At 44.8% G+C, this 21,308-nt stretch overlaps 1 protein-coding gene across 1 annotated transcript in view; it reads right to left on the bottom strand.

Annotated features, from left to right (window-relative positions):
• DIAPH3 (diaphanous related formin 3) overlaps positions 1-21,308 on the bottom strand; it is a 754,726-nt gene that overhangs the window by 353,957 nt on the left and 379,461 nt on the right. The window contains 2 exon segments of the mRNA XM_040425381.1: positions 7,539-7,633; positions 9,733-9,825. Coding sequence (XP_040281315.1) covers positions 7,539-7,633; positions 9,733-9,825 — 188 coding nt within the window.

Genomic DNA, 21,308 nt, shown 5'->3' with positions numbered 1-21,308 from the left:
TTTATGTTGTAACAACCTTTTCTTATTCTCAGCTGTCTTCGCTCACTCCAAGGCCATCCATCTCTGATCCCATATTTGATGTCTGTCTTAAAAAATTATGTTTAACCAACGTTGAGCTATTATTTTTCAACTCTTCCTTACAACTAGCTCTCTGTTCTTTTCCTTTAAGTTCTTTGTATCTCTTTTTTACGTGCCCTTACATCACTTTTAATGAGCACGTCACTCAATGTTCTCTCCTTCCAATAAGCAAATACTGGACTAATTTTAAAATGTATAACACTTGCTTCAACAGATCCCTAAATTTCAGAACAGTAGACTTCACTATAGAGGCATGCCCATCATATGTCGGTATAAAGACAAAACAATCTCTTTTGGTATCCCTTTGTCTTCTGACATCCCACTTTCCTAACGTCACGACCCACATTATCCACCATCTTACTCAGATAACCCCAATCTATGAATTTTTTATTCAACCTAACTCTAAGATGCTCATCCTCCTCATCTGTGCTTGCTATTTGTCTTGCTCGCACAAACTGAATTCTTGGTACTCTTTGGAAGACGTGGGAGACATGGAGACTAGAGTATAACAAACGATTATTTCGATCCATCGGCTTTGTATATAACATGGTAACAAAAGCCACTCTTATTTTTCTCAGTTCTACATTCAAAAAATTACTTACCTGGGCATCATACTGCAACAGGACTTAATAGTCTCATGACCGCTACCACAAACTCAAGTAAAGTTTTTTTTCACCATCCGTCCATAATATGACTACTATGACTATTACATTAGGATGTGCAGGTAAATCATTTTTTGGGATGTACAATAGTACTGAGTAAAGATAAGAGTGGTTTTGTTACCATGCTATATACGAAGTCAATGGATCGGAATAATCTTTTGCTATACGCTAAGTACCATGCACTCCATGACTTCTGAAGTATACAGAGAAGTCACTTTGAGCAAGCAAGACGAATAGTGAGCATAGATGAGGAGGATGAGCATCAGAGTTATGGTGAATAAAAAATTCATAGATTGGGGCCATCTGGGTAAGATGGTGGATAACGTGGGTCATGACACTGGGAAAAGTGAGGTGTGATGTCAGAAGAGGACATCAAGGGGATACCAAAAGAGATGGTTTATATCTTTATATGATAGGCACGCCTCCATAGTGAAGAGTACTGTTCTGAAATACTGGGATCTGTTGAAGCAAGTTCGAAGATATGGTGTACGTTTTAAAAATAGTCCTGTATTTGCTTATTGGAAAGGGAGAACACTGAGTGACGTGCTCATTAAAAGTGAAGTAAGGGAACAGAAAAAAGATAGACTTTGGGTATGTGGAGTGCAAGAAAGGCAATTATGAAGGGGATAAATTAACAAATTGAATATTAAGGTTATATATATGTTCTGCACAGCAGGGTTAGAAAATCATTATAGTTTACTTTTGCCAGTCAGAGTATTTCAAATGTGTTCAGTGTTCTTATAAAACCATCTACTAAGTATTAAATTGTATTACACTATGTTTTCCTGTTACAAAGGCTTTGTGGGTAGTGCATTGCATTGTGGGTTAGTGCAAGGCATCCTGGGACAGAAAAGTCTCCAGGACACAGTACAGAGCTGTCCTATGCATGTCTCCTTCTCAAACTCCATTATCCTTGTAAAATCATATCTGTTAAGAGATCGAAATCTGTTTCCAGAGACATTGCATTATGCGGAGCCGTTAAGTCAGTTTGTATCTGTTAGGCCTCATGTACACGACCGTTGAGTGCATCCGCGGCCGTTGTTCCGTTTTTTTTCGCGGACCCATTGACTTTCAATGGGTCCGTGGAAAAATTGGAAAATGCACCGTTTGGCTTCCGCGTCCGTGATCCATTTTTCCTGTCCGTGGAAAAAATATGACCTGTCCTATTTTTTTCACGGACAACGGTTCACAGACCCATTCAAGTCAATGGGTCCGTGAAAAATCACGGATGCACACAAGATTGTCATCCGCGTCCGTGATCCGTTTTTCCTATCATTTTCAATGCAAACTTGACTTCGTTTTTTTTTTTTCACTTTTCATGTCCGTGGATCCTCCAAAAATCAAGGAAAGCCCGCGGAAGAAAAAACGGTCACGGAACAACAGAAATCCATTTTGCAGACCACAAAAAAAAAACGGTCGTGTGCATGAGGCCTTACTCAGAGTTATTATTGCTAGATAGACAATTTTTTTAAGGTCCGCAAAAACAGTGTCCGTAGGTCCGTGATTCGTGACCGTTTTTTAGTCCGTGGGTCTTCCTTGATTTTTGGAGGATCCACGGACATGAAAAAAAAGTAGTTTTGGTGTCCGCCTGGCCGTGCGCACCCAAACGGATCCGTCCTGACTTACAATGCAAGTCAAAGGGGACGGATCCTCCTACTGGTAAGTGACATGTCTGAGCTCCCGGCCGGTCACAGACAGCGCAGCAGGTAAGTATGATGCTTCTAATATTGCTAAGTAACCATGGCAACCAGGACTGCAGTAGTGTCCTGGTTGCCATGGTTACCGATCGGAGCCCCAGCGATTAAACTGGGACTCCGATCAGAACTCTCCGCTGCCACCAATGATCGGGGGGGGGGGGGGAGGCCGAACACTGTGCCACCAATGAAAATAATACAATAGAGTGAGGGAGGGGGGGCCGCACTGGCCACCAATGAAATTAATACAATAGAGGGAGGGAGGGGGGGCCAGGGGGCCGCACTGGCCACCAATGAAATTAATACAATAGAGGGAGGGAGGGGGGTCTGCCCCCTGCTGCCTGGCAGCCCCTGATCTCTTATAGAGGGCTATGATATGCACAATTAACCCTTTAGGTGCAGCCCAGAATGTTACTGAGACTAAGAGAAGGTTGTTACAACGTGAACCTATTGAATTGTGAAATTAAGGGTTAAAGACACTTGTGACCTTAAGAGTTAAATGAGGTGTGTAATTTCGAGTATTTTTGTGATTGCTCTCAGCCCTAGTTTATATTTAGCCTAAAACAGTTTAATATATAGATATCTTAGGGATAATGTGTTTTGTATAATTAAAATAATTGCAATATGCCACATGCACATGCACATGCTATTTAGGCTAAATGCACACGAACGTTGTTTGTTTCCGTGTCCATTCTTTTTTTCTTTTGAAGATAGGATGCGGACACATTCATTTCAACGGGTCCGCAAAAAATGCTTGTCCGCATCAGTATGTCTGCTCCGTAGCCCCGGAAAAAAAAAATAGAACATGTCCTATTCTTGTCCGTTTTAGGCAATGTTAGGCTACTTTCACACTAGCGTTCGGAGCGGATCCGTCTGATGTTTCATCAGACGGATCCGCTCCGATAATGCAGACGTTTGCATCCGTTCAGAACGGATGCGTCTGCATTAAAACTTAGAAAATTTTCTAAGTGTGAAAGTTGTCTGAGCGGATCCGTTCAGACTTTACATTGAAAGTCAATGGGGAACGGATCCGCTTGAAGATTGAGCCATATTGTGTCATCTTCAAGCGGATCCGTCCCCATTGACTTCCATTGTAAGTGTGGACGGATCCGCTCGCCTCCGCACGGCCAGGCGGACGCCCGAACGCTGCAAGCAGCGTTCAGGTGTCCTCTCACTGAGCGGAGGCTGAACGCTGGCAGGCGGATGCATTCTCAGTGGATCCGCCTCCACTGAGAATGCATTGGGGCCAGACGGATGCGTTCGGGGCCGCTCGTGAGCCCCTTCAAACGGTGCGCACGAGCGGACACCCGAACGCTAGTGTGAAAGTAGCCTTACAATGGATCATACAGATGTCATCCATTTTTTTTGGGCGGATCCGCAATTTGTGCATGTTGCCTTAAACCTGTGGTTTCCTCTTGTCAGTAAGCATGATGAAGGGGGCATGTCCTCCGAAACGGCACATCTGAGGGGAAAACTAGGAGAGGGGAAAACTTGGCTTTCTTTGTGAAGGCCATCAGAAAATATGATGCTAACTATCCTTATGGAAAGATGTTAATAAAGAATTGAAGGTATTGTTAGAACTAAAGGGACTGTGAGTAGCAATAATTTGACTCATATTATTGGTTGGATATGCCACCAAATTTTGATCAGAGGAAGTACAACTTTTGAGACGCCAAACAGCTGAAAAAACTGCGCTCAGTGATTTCCATCCCCCCTTACTGCACTGGGAATTGCAACACAAAGTCAAGCACTGTAAAGGAGCTGAAGTGCTAAGCCGTTCCAAGGATCAGGAAGTTCATCCTTCCAAGTTGTCATCACTGACTATTTTGGAAAAAAACCTTCAAAGATTCAGGTCTGGGATGAGATAGAGAAATCAGCAGCAGCATCTTTTTGTGACTCTCCAGCAGATCACTCCTCCCCCTCCCCTCTCCACAGACTTTGATGGGCAGCATATAAACTTAGTTAATAATAGACAGCTTTTAGTAGAAAACTGAGGGTGGAAGAGGAGTAAAAAGGAGCTCATAAGTTGAGAAAGAATTGTGTCTCTAATAGACAAGGTTTCTTAAGTTAGCTTGAACTATTGATTTATGCAGTTTGTTTAATCCCTTCTGAAGTACATATATGGAGGATGTCAGTTCTTTATAGACTGTGCACACTCAGGTGCTGAGCAGACACCATAGCCGATGGATGCCTGTTTTACACAGCATACACTCTGTATTAGAGTCTGTGATCGGCAACAACGATGATCACAGACTTTTAATCCCTCAGATGCCGTGGTCAATTGTGACAACAACCACAGAGCAGTCAATTACAGAAGACTTGCACTCCAGGTGACTGAACAGCTCCTCTGGTTCAGACCATGGGAGCTGTTTGGTTGCTATGGCAGGCTTTCTAAAGGCTCCGATGCCAGTCACATGAAAGTTATAATCAATCCCTGTGATAAAGACACGGTATGTAGCTTTCAAAGATATATATATATATATATATATATATATATATATATATATATATAAATACATTTTTAAAATAAAAAAAATAAACAATACAAAAGATCATTAGTATAGTCAGATCCCAAAATGCCCAAAGTATTAAAATATAACTGTATTTATCAGGGAGTTAACAGGGAGTAAAAAAACAAAACAAATGAAATAAATGGAAAATCACTGTGTCAGGAAAGGGTTTAAATACAGTGACAATTTGGGCACCTCTGCTGTACCATAAGAACTTACTTGCTCAGATGGCAAAAAGCTGGCCACTAATGAAATGTGATTTTAGTGATTTTTACTGTTCTTCATGTTCCCCTTAAAACAATGTTTATACAGACACCCCAATGTGCCTGCATTATAGTACATACTGTAGGTAAAAAAAAGGTTTGCAGAAAATATTTTTTTTTTATCAGACCTACATACAGTACAGACCAAAAGTTTGGACACACCTTCTCATTCAAAGAGTTTTCTTTATCTTCATGACTATGAAGGCATCAAAACTATGAATTAACACATGTGGAATTGTATACAGTACAGACCAAAAGTTTGGACACACCTTCTCATTCAAAGAGTTTTCTTTATTTTCATGACTATGAAAATTGTAGATTCACACTGAAGGCATCAGAACTATGAATTAACACATGTGGAATTATATACATAACAAACAAGTGTGAAACAACTGAAAATATGTCATATTCTAGGTTCTTCAAAGTAGCCTTTTGCTTTGATTACTGCTTTGCACACTCTTGGCATTCTCTTGATGAGCTTCAAGAGGTAGTCCCCTGAAATGGTTTTTACTTCACAGGTGTGCCCTGTCAGGTTTAATAAGTGGGATTTCTTGCCTTATAAATGGGGTTGGGACCATCAGTGGCATTGAGGAGAAGTCAGGTGGAAACACAGCTGATAGTCCTACTGAATAGACTGTTAGAATTTGTATTATGGCAAGAAAAAAGCAGCTAAGTAAAGAAAAACGAGTGGCCATCATTACTTTAAGAAATGAAGGTCAGTCAGTCAGCCGAAAAATTGGGAAAACTTTGAAAGTAAGGGCTATTTGACCATGAAGGAGAGTGATGGGGTGCTGCGCCAGATGACCTGGCCTCCACAGTCACCGGACCTGAACCCATTCGAGATGGTTTGGGGTGAGCTGGACCGCAGAGTGAAGGCAAAAGGGCCAACAAGTGCTAAGCATCTCTGGGAACTCCTTCAAGACTGTTGGAAGACCATTTCAGGGGACTACCTCTTGAAGCTCATCAAGAGAATGCCAAGAGTGTGCAAAGCAGTAATCAAAGCAAAAGGTGGCTACTTTGAAGAACCTAGAATAGGACATATTTTCAGTTGTTTCACACTTGTTTGTTATGTATATAATTCCACATGTGTTAATTCATAGTTTTGATGCCTTCATAGTCATGAAAATAAAGAAAACTCTTTGAATGAGAAGGTGTGTCAAAACTTTTGGTCTGTACTGTACATAAACATGTGTGAAACTGAAAATATGTCATATTCTAGGTTCTTCAAAGTAGCCACCTTTTGCTTTGATTACTGCTTTGCACACTCTTGGCATTCTCTTGATGAGCTTCAAGAGGTAGTCCCCTGAAATGGTCTTCCAACAGTCTTGAAGGAGTTCCCAGAGATGCTTAGCTCTTGTTGGCCCTTTTGCCTTCACTCTGCGGTCCAGCTCACCCCAAACCATCTCGAATGGGTTCAGGTCCGGTGACTGTGGAGGCCAGGTCATCTGGCGCAGCACCCCATCACTCTCCTTCATGGTCAAATAGCCCTTACTTTCAAAGTTTTCCCAATTTTTCGGCTGACTGACTGACCTTCATTTCTTAAAGTAATGATGGCCACTCGTTTTTCTTTACTTAGAATTTGTATTATGGCAAGAAAAAAGCAGCTAACAGTCTATTCAGTAGGACTATCAGCTGTGTATCCACCTGACTTCTCCTCAACGCAACTGATGGTCCCAACCCCATTTATAAGGCAAGAAATCCCACTTATTAAACCTGACAGGGCACACCTGTGAAGTGAAAACCATTTCAGGGGACTACCTCTTGAAGCTCATCAAGAGAATGCCAAGAGTGTGCAAAGCAGTAATCAAAGCAAAAGGTGGCTACTTTAAAGAACCTAGAATATGACATATTTTCAGTTGTTTCACACTTGTTTGTTATGTATATAATTTCACACGTGTTAAATAATAGTTTTGATGCCTTCAGTGTGAATCTACAATTTTCATAGTCATGAAAATAAAGAAAACTCTTTAAATGAGAAGGTGTGTCCAAACTTTTGGTCTGTACTGTATATTATTATTTTATTCAGGGTCAGTGAGTAAGGCTTCATTCACACAGTCAGTGTTTGGTCAGTGATTTCCATCAGTAATTGTGAGCCAAAACCAGAAGTGGATCCTACACAGACATAATGTAGAAGGGAAAGATCTGCACCTGTTCTGTGTTTTGGACCCGCACTTGGTTTTGGCTCAAAATCACTGATGGAAATCACTGACCAAACACTGACTGTGCGAATAAGGCCTTAAAGTGAGCGCAAAATCTAGTTCTAAAAAATATAATAAAAAAAAAAAAAAACTTTGCTTATATAAAATGTTTTGTTATATAAATTCACTTTACCTGCACCATGGAGTCCGTCAGCTGTGTTTCATCAATTTCCAATATACTTTTTTTAATGTCTTCATAAGGCAAACGGTATGAACCCAGAAAAATGGCTGAAAAAAAAGTTATCAAGTAAATATTGTTGGTACCAAACACAGTATCTCTCTGTTGTATACAGCGTTTGTAAGGCTCTCTTTGTATCAGGTTTAGCCCATACACTTGAGATATATGAAGAGTATACCATAAACTAATCCATGGAATTTTTTCACATGTATATGTCATACATTTCCATCAGACAGGTTGCAGCCACCACTAGGAAACGCTAAGGCCTCTTTCACACAGGCGTTATAGATTGGGGTCGGATAGGATGCAGGTGCGTGGCGGGGAAATCGTGCGAGTGAGAACACAATTTCAGTCAGTTTTGACTGCGATTGCGTTGTTCAGTTTTTTCCGCGTGAGTGCAATGCGTTTTGCACGCGTGTGATAAAAAACTGAATGTGGTATCCAGACCCGAACTTCTTCAATGAAGTTCGGGTTTGTGTTAGTTGTAGTGTAGATTTTATTATTTTCCCTTATAACATGGTTATAAAGGGAAAATAATAGCATTCTTTAATACAGAATGCTTAGTAGGTGGATAATTGAGGGTTAAAAAAATTTATAATTAACTCACCTCCTCCATAGCTGTCGGTCTCTGCTCTTTCTTCAGGACCTGTGGTGACGTCACTGAGCTCATCACTTGGTCCAATCACATGGTCCATCACCACGGTGATGGACCATGTGATGTGACATCACCACAGGTCCTTTAGCCGGCAGCTCATGAATAAAGAAGTAAGAAGAGATCGGCAACTACGCGATGAAGAGGAGGAGGTGAGTTAATTAATTTATTTTTTTAATCCCTCAATCCACATTTTACTTAGCATTCTGTATTGAGAATGCTATTATTTACCCTTATAACAATGTTATAAGGGAAAATAATAATGATCGGGTCCCCATCCCGATCATCTCCTAGCAACCATGCTTGCAGATGCTTGGGATTTTCACGCAGCCCCATTCACTTCTATGAGGCCTGTGTTGCATGAAAAACGCACAAAATAGAGCATGCTGCGATTTTCACTCAACACACAAGTGATGCGTGAAAATCACCGGTCATGTGCACAGCCCCATAGAAATAAATGGGTCCATATTCAGTGTGGGTGCAACGCGTTCATCTCACGCATTGCACCAGCACGGAAATCTCGCCCGTGTGAAAGAGGCCTAACTGCAAACAGATTTCTACAACTCCCACTGAATAATAAATCAGAATTTCTATCCACAATGCTAGTGGTGATTACAGGAACCAAAAGATTTAACTATAGAAATAAAACTGAACCTGAAAACCAAATGATCTTGTTCACTGTACAAATGCCTATTGTATTTACTAATGTTTCCACACTTAAAATGTCTAAGAAGCACAAATTTGCATAATTTCGTCACAACTAGAATTGCTACGTTTTTGTCCGGCTTGCCTGAACGCGGGGCTTAACAAGGCTTCTGCCTGATCCCCTGTGATAAATCTGGTGCAGGGCCAGGTCATTTGGTTATGTAATGCTCCTGAAGAAGGGGAATTGTTGTCCCCGATACGCGTCGAGCCACATATGTGTATTAAAAGGTGATTGATCAGAAGCACTGGATTCTTGCTGCCTTCCACCACTACGACTCTACATGCGATCCTGGCCGGGGGGTTCAAGTCACAGGTGTTTTATGCTTATCCTGATGACTACCCCCCAGTGAAGTGAGTGTTACTTGTGTGAAATTGTCCTGAGGGGCACTTCACGTTATTTTTATCATTACTAACTATACCATTTATACTATGATTATTTTTATATGGTTTTAGTCGGGCCTTTCTCTATAGCTGTGTGTGTTCAGGGTCTTCTACCCGGAGTACTTAACATCTGTACTTCACGCTATTGTTTTATGATACATTTTGTGTCATATAGTCGCCATCACTGCGAGTGGTGCTTTCTATTTTGTTTCTAATTGTGCTCTAGAACGGGGTTTGGCGCTCTCTTTCCCTCATTTCGTCCTTGGGGTCTATATTGCAAGTGATTGACCCTGTTCAACACTGTAGATATATCACCCTGCACACTTCTATACTATGCAGGGCCAGACAGCCATCTATAGGATTAATAAATCCAGGCCAATCTGCTGTGTCACATTTCCTCTGCATACTTACATAGATTTTGGGCAATTTTTGGCTCCAAAACTTTAAGCTCCTTTATTCGTTTCTTCGTAAACACTGGGTCATCAACTTCATCATCTTTTTTTACTGCACATAAAGAACACACATTGAATAGTTTACATTACTATATTCTGTATACTTGGAGAGCAAAGAAACCTGAAATAAACAGACTTAATATATTTCACTAATAAACATTAACATTTACTGAACATTCTTTTAACACTAAAATAAGATTTAGAGACTGGGTTTGAAAAGTATAACATGTCCATGGGATTTAGGCTACAGCTACGTGACGACTATGGTCAGTTCTCCATTAACTATAAGATGGCACAGTGGTGGCACACCTATGGCACGGGTGCCAGAGGCGGCACTCAGAGCCCTCTCTGTGGGCACCTGCACCCTGGAAAAAGTCGATGGTGTACCAATATGCCTTAGATTTTTCTTGCCATTCATCAGCGCAGGCGCACTATGAACAGCACAGGCAGCGCACTGAATGTAGGCAGGATATTATAGCTAAATGATAAACTACATGGAAGATATACTGTATCAGACTGTAGTATTCAGGTTATATTGCTGTGTTGGCACTTTGCGATAAATAAGTGGGTTTTGGGCACTTTGTCTGTAAAGGGTTCTTCATCACTGGTCTAGCATGTCCATTCCATTGGATTGAGGTTAGAGCTACGTGATGACTATGGTCAGTTATTATTACAAGAAAATTTCGACTGGCACTTTCTTATTCATAGTCATAGGTGCATATCCATAAAGCAAACATAATTAATAAAAAAAATAATAAATGCACACACATATAAGCAGTAAAGCTGAGAAATGGGGATCATTCTAAATTCAAGTGCTATTATACCTACTATAAATGGATCAATGGAAGCTCTTAGCGCACATTTTGATCAAACTTGTGTCGGGCCCATCTACCAGGTGTCAAGGTGGCTCCCTATCACTAATATACCGCCTCTCTTGGACTTATCCAAGTCCACATTATCAGGGCAGTGAAGGAACCAGCTGCATTTGTACTTTGCTCAGAAGCCCCAGGCAATTTTCTTGTAATATTTATCTGAGGGTAGCGCCTCTTTTGGACTGAGCACACGCCCATCTGCCTGGGGCTTCTGAGCAAAGTACAAATGTAGCTGGTTCCTTCACTGCTCTGATAATGTGGACTTGGATAAGTCCAAGAGAGGCGGTATATTAGTGATAGGGACCAGTCTGCGGAAGCCACCTTGATGCCTGGAGGATGGGCCCGACACAAGTTTGATCAAAATGTGCGCTAAGAGCTTCCATTGATCCATTTATAGTAGGTATAATATCACTTTAATTTAGAATGATCCCCATTCCTCAGCTTTACTGCTTATATGTGTGTGCAGCCATCATTTTTTTTTATTATTTATGGTCAGTTATTAGTCATCCATTTAGGCCTCATGCACACGACCGTGCCGTTTTTTGCGGTCCGCAAAAAACTGAAGTCGCCCGTGTTGCCTTCCGCAATTTGCAGAACGGAACGGGCGCCGGCAATATAAATTCCTATTCTTGTCCGCAAAGAGCGGACAAGAATAGGACATGTTATATTTTTTTGCGGGGCCGCGGAACGGAGCCACGGATGCGGACAGCACACGGAGTGCTGTCCGCATTTTTTGCGACCCCATTGAAGTGAATGGGTCTGCATCCGAGCCGCCAAAACGGCGGCTAGGATGCGGACCCAAACAACGGTCGTGTGCATGAGGCCTAACTATAGTTTAGCATGTCCTTTCCATTGGATTGAGATAAGAGCTACGCGAGTCATCCATTAACTATAGTATAGCATGTCCATTCCAGTGGATTGAGGCTAGAGATACGTGATGACTATGGTCAGTTATTAGTCAACCATTAACTATAGTATAGCATGTCCATTCCATTGGATTGAGGTTAGAGCTATGTGATGACTCCGATGAGCCGAAGTTATTACCACTTGGAACCGAACCAGAGTTCAGGAAATGTTTTTTTTTCAGTATAAATCAAATTCTGAAGTTATTATACGAAGTCTCACATTCTAATACTGTACGGAGCGTACAGTATAGTATTAGAATGTGAGACTTCGTATAATAACTTCAGAATTTGATTTATACTGTAAAAAAACATTTCCTGAACTCTGGTTCGGTTCCAAGTGGTAATAACTTCGGCTCATCGGAGCCAATACATTCTAATACTGTACAGAGCTCCATACAATATTGAAACAAAGTTTTATGCGAATCAATTTTTGATGTTTCATCCCAAGTCGATTCGCTCAAGCCTACTTAGAAGCTAACACATTACTGGTGTCTGTATAATCATATATCCTGCCTGTGAATACAGCAATGATATGTAGATCAGCTTTCTGAGCAGATGTCAGTGTGGTGAAGCTATAGTACATAGAGTATATGATATGAAGATGTTAGGACACAGCTCTACCCTCAGCCTGCTGTCTAGCCCTGTCAATCAAGGCGAGGGGGCGTGTGCAGAGCACAAGGGGTGCTACAAAGCAGTGCTCCGAATATTCAGCCCCGCCTTAGAGTGCTTGAATTGCTCATTTGCATATTAATAAAAATGCATAATGAGCCCTACCAGGCAGTATATGTCTGGTTTAATAGGATTAATCCTGGTGTCAGCGCCACTTTAAACACTGTGAACAGATCTGTAGCAATGAAAACCTTGCTCTTCAGATCAGTGGGTAGAATTACAAATTGGTTAGATGTCCTCAAGAATGAAGAAACCTGCCTTTCTAATGGCATCTATAGGTATAGTACCTTCCAAGAGCCATGGGAAAGTCATCTCAGCCAGTCATCTAGTGCCCTCCTCTGTATTAACAAACCAGCATGGTGTCTCTGGTTTGGCTGATGTTGCCAATTCATGTTTTAGGTTGCTTATGAGGGTCAAAAATTTACTGCAGATACCTAAAGATGGCACCAGAGACACAGTTTTCTTTCTTCTGGAAGAGAGCTAATTTACATACTTTTGCCAAGAAGCATCAGCTGTAAAGGGCCCTTTATATGGGCCGAGAATCCGCCAGATGACCGTTAACGTGTATTCATAGGAACGCTGGTTAGCTATTATCAAACGGTGTAAAAGGGTCACCAATTATCCGATGAACGAGCAAAATTGGGGTTAGAGGTACGTGATGACTATGGTAAGTCATTAGTCCTCCATTAACTATAGTATAGCATGTGCGGACTAGACATGAGAGATTCATTGAACATGCTTGTGGCAAAAACTGTTCCTACTTTCTTGTTTGGCAGCTCACAAGTGTCTGGTCAATAGTCAAATAGACTGAAAAGAAATACATAACTTTTTTATTCTTAGCAAACATCTTTTTCCCTTTTGAACTAGCGTTCTAATTGTGGCAATCACATAATCACATTAAAGCGGTTCACATTAAAGAGGTTATCTCACAAAAAATATTCTACTAAATATTTATATATTTTTTTTAAACCACAGCTAGGTCTGAATAGGTTTGAAATTGCATGAAATGAATAAGAACTAATCTGTATAGTGCCAGCTGCTGTTTGTTCTTTCCCTTATCTCTCCATACAGCTCAGTAACATCACTACGGTGGATGTCCATTCTTTAACTGCCACCAGCCAGATCTACCGTCCGAAAACAGGAAGAGAGAAGCAGCAGAAAGGACACACAGTCTGAGCTGTGATGGGTAGAGAGCTGCAGTAGAAAGGACACACCACCAAGCGGTGAAGGGTAGAGAGCTGCAGTAGAAAGGACACACCACCAAGCTGTGATGGGTAGAGAGCTGCAGTAGAAAGGACACACCACCAAGCTGTGATGGGTAGAGAGGTGCAGTAGAAAGGACACACCACCAAGCTGTGATGGGTAGAGAGCTGCAGTAGAAAGGACACACCACCAAGCTGTGATGGGTAGAGAGGTGCAGTAGAAAGGACACGCCACCAAGCTGTGATGGGTAGAGAGCTGCAGTAGAAAGGACACACCACCAAGCTGTGATGGGTAGAGAGGTGCAGTAGAAAGGACACGCCACCAAGCTGTGATGGGTAGAGAGCTGCAGTAGAAAGGCGCACTCCCTGAGCAATCAAAGGGAGAGAATTACAGCAGAAAGGACTGAGTTGCGATAGGAAGAGCTGAAGCAAAATGGCCACCCCCTGAGCTGTGATAGGGAGAGAGCTGCAGCAAAAATGACACAGCTGCCAGTTTGCCATATGCCTAGCAGATCAACTGGAGCAATGCATGGGGACAGCTCTGGATCCATGTGAGGTCCAGGGCAGGCTCTACTTGGTTAGAGATGGTCATGTACAGTTTTAAATGTCAGATTTTTTTTTTTTCCCAGAAGCCATGGGATAACCCCTTTAAGTGCCTCATAATGGCACCAGCCTAATAATACACACTTCTATAACATTCTTTCTACAACTAGACTCTGAAAAGGTTCAAACTGATTGCGTAGTTCTTTTCTTCTACCTTGCCAACTAGCTCTGGAGCAATCCTTTCTGATAGTCCCCTATTTAAAATACACTGCTCAAAAAAATAAAGGGAACACTTAAACAACACAATGTAACTCCAAGTCAATCACACTTCTGTGAAATCAAACTGTCCACTTAGGAAGCAACACTGAGTGACAATCAATTTCACATGCTGTTGTGCAAATGGGATAGACAACAGGTGGAAATTATAGGCAATTAGCAAGACACCCCCAATAAAGGAATGGTTCTGCAGGTGGTGACCACAGACCACTTCTCAGTTCCTATGCTTCCTGGCTGATGTTTTGGTCACTTTTGAATGCTGCCGGTGCTTTCACTCTAGTGGTAGCATGAGACGGAGTCTACAGCCCACACAAGTGGCTCAGGTAGTGCAGCTTATCCAGGATGGCACATCAATGTGAGCTGTGGCAAGAAGGTTTGCTGTGTCTGTCAGCGTAGTGTCCAGAGCATGGAGGCTCTACCAGGAGACAGGCCAGTACATCAGGAGACGTGGAGGAGGCCAACAACCCAGCAGCAGGACCGCTACCTCCGCCTTTGTGCAAGGAGGAACAGGAGGAGCACTGCAAGAGCCCTGCAAAATGACCTCCAGCAGGCCACAAATGTGCATGTGTCTGCTCAAATGGTCAGAAACAGACTCCATGAGGGTGATATGAGGGCCCCACGTCCACAGGTGGGGGTTGTGCTTACAGCCCAACACCGTGCAGGACGTCTGGCATTTGCCAGAGAACACCAAGATTGGCAAATTCGCCACTGGCGCCCTGTGCTCTTCACAGATGAAAGCAGGTTCACACTGAGCACATGTGACAGATGTGACAGAATCTGGAGACGCCGTGGAGAACGTTCTGCTGCCTGCAACATCCTCCAGCATGACCGGTTTGGCATTGGGTCAGTAATGGTGTGGGGTGGCATTTCTTTGGAGGGCCGCACAGCCCTCCATGTGCTCGCCAGAGGTAGCCTGACTGCCATTAGGTACCGAGATGAGATCCTCAGACCCCTTGTGAGACCATATGCTGGTGCGGTTGGCCCTGGGTTCCTCCGAATGCAAGACAATGCTAGACCTCATGTGGCTGGAGTGTGTCAGCAGTTCCTGCAAGACGAAGGCATTGATGCTATGGACTGGCCCACCCGTTCCCCAGACCTGAATCCAATTGAGCACATCTGGGACATCATGTCTCGCTCTATCCACCAACGTCACGTTGCAACACAGACTGTCCAGGAGTTGGCAGATGCTTTAGTCCAGGTCTGGGAGGAGATCCCTCAGGAGACCGTCTGCCACCTCATCAGGAGCATGCACAGGCGTTGTAGGGAGGTCATACAGGCACGTGGAGGCCACACACACTACTGAGCCTCATTTTGACTTGTTTTAAGGACATTACATCAAAGTTGGATCAGCCTGTAGTGTGTTTTTCCACTTTAATTTTGAGTGTGAGTCCAAATCCAGACCTCTATGGGTTGAAAAATTTGATTTCCATTTTTTTATTTTTGTGTGATTTTGTTGTCAGCACATTCAACTATGTAAAGAACAAAGTATTTCAGAAGAATATTTAATTAACTCAGATCTAGGATGTGTTATTTTTGTGTTCCCTTTATTTTTTTGAGCAGTGTATATTCACCAGTACAATAGAACATCTACTTCCAAAAATATGCACATGCAATTTATCTAAAAGGACACTATGCCCATCTTTAATAATTCAGGGTCTGCATCGTAGAATCATGCCGTTCTTTATAGGATGTGCTAAAGCTGCAAGTCAAATGAGGTAATACTACTGGAGCGATAAAGGAAAGTACACCAAAGGATTTATGTGCCCAATATCCGCACTGTGGACTAAGAGCAGGGCAGTAAAGTGTGGGAGAAGCATCTTATCCTAGTCTAAAGAAAACGCCCATAATGACATACATAACTTACACATTTCCTCATCTGAAGGCTGAGACTTTACTTCTTTGAATTGCAAGCAAGAGAAAGCAGAAACAAGTGTGCACAACAGTTATTCCCGAACCATTAGTTATCAGCACATAATGTTAGAAACTGTCATTTTACTAATTTCTCTGAAACTAGTCCAATACATTTAAGGTTTACAGTACATGAAGCAATCCTGCCTTGTAAGGCTGGGTCCAAATCACATTTTTGTCTTACATTTAACATATACAAAATAACATATTCCTTAAAACGGATGCCAGACGGTCATCATAGAGTTCTATGGTTTTAAAACAAAAATAAAAAAATATAAATGTATATGTTAATGTTTACATTTTTTGCTGAATTTTTTTTTTTTTAAATCTCCCAACGTATCCGCTAAATGTAGAGACAAAATGAGATGTGAACCCAGCCTATAAATGGAACAAAAACTGCAACAGCAAACAGATTAAAAGTATTATTATTGTTAAAGAGGACCTTTCGAGGCATTATGTGTTACAAACTGGTATGCTTACCAGATAGGCCGGCCCCTACAGATCTTTATTTTTTCTACCCCCTTGTTATGCCCCTGTGTCCCCGCTGTGTTTGGTGCCTGATAGGTTAATTTAGACCTTTGGTACAGGGAGGAGAATGGTCTCAATGGCATCTACTTCTCCCTAGCTGTAGCGCGGTCCAATCGCAGCGGAGGGCGTCACAGCCAGGGAGAAGGGGGGGGGGGGTGTTTTTTCCCTCTGGCTGTGATGCTCTCTGCTGTGATTGGACTGCGCTACAGCCAGGGAGAAGGAGACGCTCACTGAGAAAACCAAATGTCTCCTCCTACCTGTACCGATGATCTAAATCAGGGATGCTCAACCTGCGGCCCTCCAGCTGTTACAAAACTACAACTCCCACCATGCCTGGACCATTGAAATTAATGGTTCCGCATACGGTTCACAAAAAAACCCCGGTACAAACACAGAAAGAAAATATGTTTGTGTGTATGAGCCCTTAAGGGAATGTTTTATGTTGCTTTGCATTAAAGTCCAACCATATTAGATGGATACAGGTCTGACCCTCGGCCACCAGGCCATCAACCGAAAGGAGAACAGCACTCTTTTACGTTGATTCGTAAGGCACTGTATCTCTAGTAGTGGCTGTGCGAGGGGAGTGAAAACATGACATTGGTAATCCCTCCCACAGCATGCACTAGTGGCATGAAAACAACAATACTGCACAGGAATAGACAAATGGACAAGATAGAAATGATTACTTCTTAATGACTTGATAGTTGGGATAACCAAGGAACAGAGGTGGATGAAGGAATAAATTGTCTGCTCATCAGAGGAAGTGAATGGTGTATGAGGACGAGTGATTGTTCGTACAGATTCATAGTTTCTGGGCTGCACACCATTGTTTACACAGGACAATCTGCTTCTCAGGAACAATAATTTTGGTGTCCGCATTAATGAAGCTTCCACCGGAAAAACAAGCATTTGGTCCTTCAGTAGGTGATCTGCAGAACCTTTACACAGGGCAATTACTGGAAACAGGTGTTCTGAGGATAACTGCCCCACTGTCAGCCCAGGCTAAGCTATGGTGGCATGAGCTACTGAGCGTTCAGACACATCTAGGTACTTTCAAGTGTAACTGCCGTTTCCTTGTTTATACTGCAATGGTATAGTGTACCCTACAGTATATGTGCATTTGTGTTTTAAAATTGAATCATTTTCTGTCTTACATGGTAAAAACTCCCACAAATGTGTGCCACTTTACCATTGTGCAGCCCAGCCCTGTCCTAAGTGCGTTGCCATGTGCAGTCCGTCTTCTCCATCTTCAAAACAAGAGACGGATCATCTCTGGGAGGAGGAGCTCAGCCCTGGAGGCGCGTTCACAGTGTTGTAGGACACTTCATGCCTGCAAGGAGTCTGTGATGCCAACATACCCCAAGTCAAAATGCCTTATACACATCGCGCTGCTGGAGGGAATCAGAACCGCTCGTCTTCCTTCACAGCAGCGCAATGTGCAAGTGTAGATCGCGCTGCTGGAGTGAAGCAGGGCTGCGCTTGCATTCCTTCACAGCAGCGCGATCTGACCGTATACATCGCGCTGCTGGAGGGAAGCAGGGCTGCGCTTGCATTCCTTCACAGCAGAGCGATCTGACCGTGTACATCGCGCTGCTGGAGGGAAGCAGGGCTGCGCTTGTATTCCTTCACAGCAGCGCGATCTGACCGTATACATCGCGCTGCTGGAGGGAAGCAGGGCTGCGCTTGTATTCCTTCACAGCAGCGCGATCTGACCGTGTACATCGCGCTGCTGGAGGGAAGCAGGGCTGCGCTTGTATTCCTTCACAGCAGAGCGATCTGACCGTGTACATCGCGCTGCTGGAGGGAAGCAGGGCTGCGCTTGCATTCCTTCACAGCAGCGCGATCTGACCGTATACATCGCGCTGCTGGAGGGAAGCAGGGCTGCGCTTGTATTCCTTCACAGCAGAGCGATCTGACCGTATACATCGCGCTGCTGGAGGGAAGCAGGGCTGCGCTTGTATTCCTTCACAGCAGAGCGATCTGACAGTGTACATCGCGCTGCTGGAGGGAAGCAGGGCTGCGCTTGTATTCCTTCACAGCAGCGCGATCTGACCGTGTACATCGCGCTGCTGGAGGGAAGCAGGGCTGCGCTTGTATTCCTTCACAGCAGAGCGATCTGACCGTATACATTGCGCTGCTGGAGGGAAGCAGGGCTGCACTTGTATTCCTTCACAGCAGAGCGATCTGACCGTATACATCGCGCTGCTGGAGGGGGGAAGCAGGGCTGCGCTTGTATTCCTTCACAGCAGCGCGATCTGACCGTATACATCGCGCTGCTGGAGGGAAGCAGGGCTGCGCTTGTATTCCTTCACAGCAGCGCGATCTGACCGTATACATCGCGCTGCTGGAGGGAAGCAGGGCTGCGCTTGCATTCCTTCACAGCAGCGCGATCTGACAGTGTACATAGCGCTGCTGGAGGGAAGCAGGGCTGCGCTTGTATTCCTTCACAGCAGCGCGATCTGACCGTGTACATCGCGCTGCTGGAGGGAAGCAGGGCTGCGCTTGTATTCCTTCACAGCAGCGCGATCTGACCGTGTACATCGCGCTGCTGGAGGGAAGCAGGGCTGCGCTTGTATTCCTTCACAGCAGAGCGATCTGACCGTATACATTGCGCTGCTGGAGGGAAGCAGGGCTGCACTTGTATTCCTTCACAGCAGAGCGATCTGACCGTAATACATCGCGCTGCTGGAGGGGGGAAGCAGGGCTGCGCTTGTATTCCTTCACAGCAGCGCGATCTGACCGTATACATCGCGCTGCTGGAGGGAAGCAGGGCTGCGCTTGTATTCCTTCACAGCAGCGCGATCTGACCGTGTACATCGCGCTGCTGGAGGGAAGCAGGGCTGCGCTTGTATTCCTTCACAGCAGCGCGATCTGAACGGATACATCGCGCTGCTGGAGGGAAGCAGGGCTGCGCTTGTATTCCTTCACAGCAGCGCGATCTGACCGTATACCTCGCGCTGCTGGAGGGAAGCAGGGCTGCACTTGTATTCCTTCACAGCAGAGCGATCTGACCGTGTACATCACGCTGCTGGAGGGAAGCAGGGCTGCGCTTGTATTCCTTCACAGCAGCGCGATCTGACCGTATACATCGCGCTGCTGGAGGGAAGCAGGGCTGCGCTTGTATTCCTTCACAGCAGCGCAATGTGCAAGTGTAGATCGCGCTGCTGGAGGGGGGAAGCAGGGCTGCACTTGTATTCCTTCACAGCAGAGCGATCTGACCGTATACATCGCGCTGCTGGAGGGGGGAAGCAGGGCTGCGCTTGTATTCCTTCACAGCAGCGCGATCTGACCGTATACATCGCGCTGCTGGAGGGAAGCAGGGCTGCGCTTGCATTCCTTCACAGCAGCGCGATCTGACAGTGTACATAGCGCTGCTGGAGGGAAGCAGGGCTGCGCTTGTATTCCTTCACAGCAGCGCGATCTGACCGTGTACATCGCGCTGCTGGAGGGAAGCAGGGCTGCGCTTGTATTCCTTCACAGCAGCGCGATCTGACCGTGTACATCGCGCTGCTGGAGGGAAGCAGGGCTGCGCTTGTATTCCTTCACAGCAGAGCGATCTGACCGTATACATTGCGCTGCTGGAGGGAAGCAGGGCTGCACTTGTATTCCTTCACAGCAGAGCGATCTGACCGTATACATCGCGCTGCTGGAGGGGGGAAGCAGGGCTGCGCTTGTATTCCTTCACAGCAGCGCGATCTGACCGTATACATCGCGCTGCTGGAGGGAAGCAGGGCTGCGCTTGTATTCCTTCACAGCAGCGCGATCTGACCGTGTACATCGCGCTGCTGGAGGGAAGCAGGGCTGCGCTTGTATTCCTTCACAGCAGCGCGATCTGAACGTATACATCGCGCTGCTGGAGGGAAGCAGGGCTGCGCTTGTATTCCTTCACAGCAGCGCGATCTGACCGTATACCTCGCGCTGCTGGAGGGAAGCAGGGCTGCACTTGTATTCCTTCACAGCAGAGCGATCTGACCGTGTACATCACGCTGCTGGAGGGAAGCAGGGCTGCGCTTGTATTCCTTCACAGCAGCGCGATCTGACCGTATACATCGCGCTGCTGGAGGGAAGCAGGGCTGCGCTTGTATTCCTTCACAGCAGAGCGATCTGACCGTATACATTGCGCTGCTGGAGGGAAGCAGGGCTGCACTTGTATTCCTTCACAGCAGAGCGATCTGACCGTATACATCGCGCTGCTGGAGGGGGGAAGCAGGGCTGCGCTTGTATTCCTTCACAGCAGCGCGATCTGACCGTATACATCGCGCTGCTGGAGGGAAGCAGGGCTGCGCTTGTATTCCTTCACAGCAGCGCGATCTGACCGTGTACATCGCGCTGCTGGAGGGAAGCAGGGCTGCGCTTGTATTCCTTCACAGCAGCGCGATCTGAACGTATACATCGCGCTGCTGGAGGGAAGCAGGGCTGCGCTTGTATTCCTTCACAGCAGCGCGATCTGACCGTATACATCGCGCTGCTGGAGGGAAGCAGGGCTGCACCTGTATTCCTTCACAGCAGAGCGATCTGACCGTGTACATCACGCTGCTGGAGCGAAGCAGGGCTGCGCTTGTATTCCTTCACAGCAGCGCGATCTGAACGTATACATCGCGCTGCTGGAGGGAAGCAGGGCTGCGCTTGTAT

Source organism: Bufo bufo, chromosome 3 (assembly GCF_905171765.1).
Source record: "Bufo bufo chromosome 3, aBufBuf1.1, whole genome shotgun sequence".
Taxonomy (NCBI): domain Eukaryota; kingdom Metazoa; phylum Chordata; class Amphibia; order Anura; family Bufonidae; genus Bufo; species Bufo bufo.
Note: the sequence above shows the minus strand (reverse complement) of the source record. Positions and strands in the feature narration are given on the sequence as shown.